Source organism: Xyrauchen texanus, chromosome 8 (assembly GCF_025860055.1).
Source record: "Xyrauchen texanus isolate HMW12.3.18 chromosome 8, RBS_HiC_50CHRs, whole genome shotgun sequence".
In the NCBI taxonomy this organism is placed as follows: domain Eukaryota; kingdom Metazoa; phylum Chordata; class Actinopteri; order Cypriniformes; family Catostomidae; genus Xyrauchen; species Xyrauchen texanus.
The window spans coordinates 38,145,289-38,151,288 of record NC_068283.1 but is presented as its reverse complement, the minus strand read 5'-3'; the positions used below and the strand labels follow the sequence as shown (position 1 = coordinate 38,151,288).

At 37.4% G+C, this 6,000-nt stretch overlaps 1 protein-coding gene across 1 annotated transcript in view; it reads left to right on the top strand.

Annotated features, from left to right (window-relative positions):
- Window positions 1-304: 304 nt before the first annotated feature.
- Window positions 305-6,000, top strand: part of LOC127648410 (growth factor receptor-bound protein 2) — a 42,933-nt gene continuing 37,237 nt past the window's right edge. The window contains exons 1-2 of the mRNA XM_052133077.1: window positions 305-451; window positions 1,708-2,011. Of these exons, the coding sequence (XP_051989037.1) occupies window positions 1,934-2,011 (78 nt within the window). The 5' untranslated portion in view covers window positions 305-451; window positions 1,708-1,933. The remainder of the gene's footprint in view (window positions 452-1,707; window positions 2,012-6,000) is intronic.

The window sequence follows — 6,000 nt, the reverse complement described above, 5'->3', positions numbered from 1 at the left end:
AATTCCATCAAATTGAATTGTTTAATGTTTAACCAAATTAAATAAATAATAATAAAATAATATTTATTTTTTTTATTTTATTTTTTATTAAAGATTACACAGTTCGGTTTGATGTAATTTTGTCAAGTATTTATATGTATGCATAAATATTTAAAAAAAATTTATTTATTAATATTATTTAAAATATTATTGTGAGTGTCCAAGTGACCAAGTGACAGACAAAATCGCCATGACACAAATCGTCCTCTAGGGGCAGTCGCGAGCTACACATGCGGACGCTGCTGGATCAGAGAGGAAACGGAAATATGTAGAAAAATACAGCAATCTTTCACCATTTCTATTCGTGCGAGGTACAAGAGCTCGGTTAGATCATCGATTAAAGACTAATTCAAGTGTATTCTAAGTTCATTCAAACGAGAGGAAGTATCGGCCCTTAGAGTTGTTGACGAGGGTGAGTACATGAAAATACAGGATTTCTGCCTGCCAACGTAAATGGGGGTTTCTTCTTCACGTTAACATGAACAGAGGCCATAAGGCCTGTGTGCTCTATATTTCCACTAGTTCATCCGCTATGACTCATTCTCACGAAATCATCGTAATTAAGCTATATCTAGACATATTGTCGAGAAGTTGACAAAAGAGGAAACGCGAATGTTGCTTTATGGTTGTTTTACAGGCTCAAAAACAACATTTGAACTGCTCTGGAATCATATATATAATGCTTTAAAACCTAACCTGTTTTATGTTGTCGCATGTATGCACTATGGCAATAAACTGTAAACGTGTTAACTAAAATGTAGTTAGAATTATTTAGATTTTCAGTTAATGTTGTAAACTTTCTATTATAATGCAATTATATCCCTTAAGAATTGTGATGCTAATTATAAACCAGGGAAGATCACGTTGTTGTTGTTGTTGTTTTAAATATACAGCTAGACAGTGACAAGTTGACCAAAATAATGTCAAATAATTGCCTGTTGCATTGCAATACTACGCAGCTTATTACAACTATTATACATATTATAACAACTTTGTATTTTAAGTTCATAACTAAATTCCATTATATTGAGTTGTTTAATGTTTACAGATGGTTCTTACTACATTTAAGTGAAATTGTTTACAGTTTATTGCATGCTGTTTGTACTATTCCAGGTGTTTATGCCATTTCACACTTGATATCTGATATCGTTAATAACAGATCGTGTGTGTGTTTTTTTTTATCAGTAAGTTCCTATGATGTGGTTGAAGCATTTTCTAGAAATGATCTATGCGCATGTCTTCTGTTCCACCTCGTTTACATAAGGTTGAAATATGTCTGCGCAATCTTTGATATATTCGAATATTATTCTGTGCACGTTCTACAGCTCTATGACGTTATCAAGCTGTGCGTTGTTGACCGCTATGAAATCCTGGCCGTCTATTGGTCGAACGCCAGACGTGCTGATGTTTCCTGAACGTTGATTGGCCGGGTTCTCTTCTTGGCGCTAATCTGATTGGACGGTTCTCAGTGCCTGCGGCGCGTAATTGGACGCTGGAGACGTCAAGCAGACGGGTTTCCTTCCTCTTTACGGGGAGCGTTAGCTTTTTATTGCCGGTTGTATCTCGGGGCGCGGCACATTGAACTATCTATAATAAAGCTAAATTGTGCGTTCATATCAACACTATCGAATCCTACGTGTTTTTGAAAAGGTTTTCATTTGCTTACAGGTTTCTCGCCGTGACCTTTATGTGAGGATCGCGACGGGAGAGAGACGCGGGTCAGAGAGAGAGAGACAGGTGGAGAGACAGCGGAGATCATTGTGTCTTTTTGGATCTGTGCTCATCATCTCTACTGAGATCTTATTGTCTGGTCCTCTGGTCGACAACAAGGAAATAAACTGCATTTAGAGGCTTTCTCCACTGCTTAATTGTAGCCTATCACATAGGTGTCATCATGGAGGCCATTGCCAAGTATGATTTCAAAGCAACTGCAGATGATGAGCTGAGTTTTAAACGTGGGGAAGTATTGAAGGTAAGTTATGATTATTTCATATGTATTTGCATCCATTAGTACAAGGTGCATAATCATTTACCTGATCTTGGGGCTTTGTTCATCTAGATCAGACTGTTTTATTTGTTTAATATGTGTATTATTGCTGTATTATCTGATTACTAATTTACTACTGAAATAATACCTCAGTCATACTGTATTTGCATCAATTAGGTTGTTATTTATTGATTTGTGTCCTTCCTTGTTTGGTGTCCTGGAGGTATAATTTGTTCTTCGCACGTATGATTATGTGAATAAGAAAGTGTTTCAAAAATGAAATGCTGCACTACACAACTATGTTGAGTTTGTTTACATGCATTAATTTACAAGGTGCTTTTGTCCAAAGTCACTTACTAATGAGAATAACACAAGAAAATTATCAGAAAGAAGTTTTTAATGGTTCGCACTTGGAATCAATGAATTACTGTAGATCTATTCTTTGGTACATCATGAAATAAAGAGGTTGCATTTCAGCAAATATATCTTTAAAACGTATCCATGTAGTTTTCCAAGCATCCTTACACATCATCAGATTTTAATAAAACCATTTTTACAGTTTTCTCACTGTGCATTTGAAGGCCCTTTGGTTTTATTTCCTCAATTCTGCAGCCTCTTCCTTGATGCCGTCACATTTTTTTCCATCGAAAACACAGCAGCTTTTCAAAACTGACTTTTAATGCAATCGCTTCATTTCTCTGGCCATTTTATCTGAATGCTAATCTCAATCACAGCACTTGTTAATGTGGCCCGACCTGTTGGCTGAATGTCACTGTCATTGTCACTTTTATGTAAAGCAGCAATCTCTCCCTAAAAAGAGTTGAAGCGGCCCGGCTTTGAGGAGGATTGCAAAATATGTGGATGTGCATTGACAAGGCTTGCACTCAAGTGCTCGGAAATTTAAGTGCAATCATTCTAATCATTCTTACATCATACGTGCCACGTAAATCAGTCATAAGCATGTCAACTGCATCATTTCTTTGATCGGATTTGTGCTTGAGATTATCATTAGGATTTTTGAACTACCTCCATGCAACGTTCTGAAGTGTTGTAGCAGAAAACAAATGAAGTTGCGATGGACCACAGCATTGGTCTGGTCTTCTATGGGATTTTCTTCCCAACCTTAGATTATATTGTTATAAATAATGCTTGCTGAACAGGAGAGTAATTCTGAATAATGCAATCATAGATGTACTTGTGTGTTTTTCTTTGTTAAGAGTGGAAACGGGAAATCAGATGGGGAAAAAGAGTGGGGCAAAGCGTGGAGATCTCCAAATAGGGGTGGAGCCTCCCAAAGAGGGCAGAGTCACTCCAAAAGGGGGCGGAGTTACTTCAAAGTTGGAGGCACTTCCACACACTTTTAGGGTTTGGGAAAGGGTTAGGTTAGGGGCTCTCTATATCTTTGCTGGTGATTTTGGGCTCCCGTCCCTTTTTTGAACTCTCTCTGCCGCTATTGAGCCAAGAGTGTGCCATTTAGATTTTATATTGGTCACGCGTCCTCTCGTCATCCAGATTCAGAGTTCAACATGCTTGTACGTAGCGTTATAGGGCTATCAGTTGGGCAGAGAAACTAAATTCAAATTTTTATCTTAATTTTCTAAATTTTAATTAAATTGTAATTTTTAAAGTGAGCTGATTTTTTTTTTTTTTTAATTTACATTATTTCCTTAGTCCACAAGAGGATGCATTGAATACTTAAAACCATACAGAACTGTCTTATATTATTGCAAAGAACATTCCTGGCTGTTAAAAATACATTCCATTTTAAACTCAAGTTCATAAAAATAAAAAAGTTTTAGTCTGTTCAAATTCTCAAATTTTAAGTCAGAAGTAAAATGAGGGGGGAAACGCTTCAATAGGCAGTTCTGTGTTAGTTCGGTGTTACACTTCACTGGTGCCACAGTATATCTTACCACAGACTCAAACTTCAAAATAACAGCGATATACCTCCAGTGTTTTTCATGAGTTATAGCTGTGTGTAGAGTCGAATTATTCCCAGATAGCAGTGGTATCTGGTGAACTCATGGTAATGCGGCTTATGTTCCCTGGTCAGGGGCTGTTCAAACAGACAGAACTCAACAGAAAGGAACAGAACGTGAAGATCTCAAGACACACATTTACAACTTGAACTCCTTTACAAACAAACTCATCGTTTAATCTGATAAATGCTGATAAGAGAGTAAGATGCAATAGCCAAAGTCCTTGACCTACTGTAAGGGGCTGTTCACACTGAATGCTTTTGCAACCATCCAGTTTTCCATTTGTTTTTCTATATAAACGCACTAGACGAATGTCGCTTTGTTTTTATTTATTCAGCATCTCATGCAGGAGCATTGTTTTTTTAGATGCCGTGTCAAGTTAAAAAGAACTTTAAAATGCATCTCAAGACACCTGGTTTCTGTTAAACTGTATTTTGTTGCACTTCATCTAGCCTTTTTAGCACAAGAATGCAGTCGGTCTGATGTCATCGTCAGTGCTTGGGACACATTCAAAATTCGAAGGCGCAGTTTTAGCATTCGAATGTGCGTATTTTTCTCATTTTAATTTGACAGCCCTACAGTGTTGTACAGAATTTCTTCACAGGAGCTTGTGTTTGGATACGTTTGAATGGGAGTGAATGGAGCACAAAGTGTAGTGTGACCGCCAATTAAGAGACGCTCACTTTCAGTCTTTTATATTTTGGTATATACTCCACGCCAGTACAGGAAGATTCTAGCTACACAAGCAATTTTACACACTGTTGTTTTCCGATATAGCTGTCATTAGCGTAAATTAGCTTCTATGTTTTGTTTTCTCTTTTAGGTCAATGACTGCATGTTCAGAGCCATCTACTTGAATAGTACCATCCAGTTTAATGGTGCAGACATTTGAAGGAATCTCTCAACAATAACAAATCATTGTCTTTACAACACAAATTGTGAAACCTCATCAACAAACAGTAAAAATATAGTGTTAGTCCTATACTTCAGAATATTCTGCATTTATCAGAAATGTTTTATTGTATCTAAAGATTAGGTTTTAGAGAACAAAACATAGCTTTGCTTTTACAGACAACCAGAATTAAGGACATTCGCTGATTGGCTCTAATTCCACCCTCCACACTTCCTCCTCCTTTATTGTGGTCTGATGGAAATGCACTGCTTCTGTGCATTCCACTTAGTGCTGCAAAGTTGTTAGTGTTCATCGTGAACATGGTGCACATTTGTTGTCTTACCTTCGTGTCTACATTGTAAGTTCTGGCAGTTTTTCTCTACGTGGAATCGCTTTTTTTTTGTTGTTTTTTTGTGGAAGTGATTCTTCAAAGCATGCAAAAATGGACCATAAGTCAGCAATGGTGCTAAAAGAAGACCCAGAGATGAGATACGCTTCTTAATTTACCCTGTCATCGTTACTAGATTTTTACACTTTTCTGAAGAAAATTGAGTGGGCTTGCCCATACAAAATTTGATGCCACAATGTTAGTGTGTTCTGAGTATTTGTATTGCATTGCTATGGTGTTCTGGGTGGTTACTAGGGCACTGCTAGGTGGTTGCTAACTAGTCAAAAGAGCCCACTCACAATTGGTCCCTAGATATTGCCCCCTCCTCAAGTGTTTAACATGCTCAAGGTTGCCAGATAAGAGACAAAACACCCCCAGTTTGACATTTATACTTGCACAAATTGGAAATATTCCGCCTAATGTTATACTTAGTTTGTGCAATCTGGCAACCGTCTCGCTTTCTCCTTTGAACAAACTTGGCGATCTGTAGTGCAATATTCTGCTCAAGGAAAAGTGTTATACAGCTGCTGTGTGTCCATTCTTGAGGCTGCTTGTGATGTTTGGTGCTACTAATTTTGCAGGTAAACCTTCTCAGTGATTAAATTAAATATAAAAGTAGATCTCGGCATTATTGACATGCAAGCCAAAAGCAAGCCAGAGACATGTTATGTATTTATTATTTGTGCTATTTAGAAACGTTGAAGTCCCTTCACCC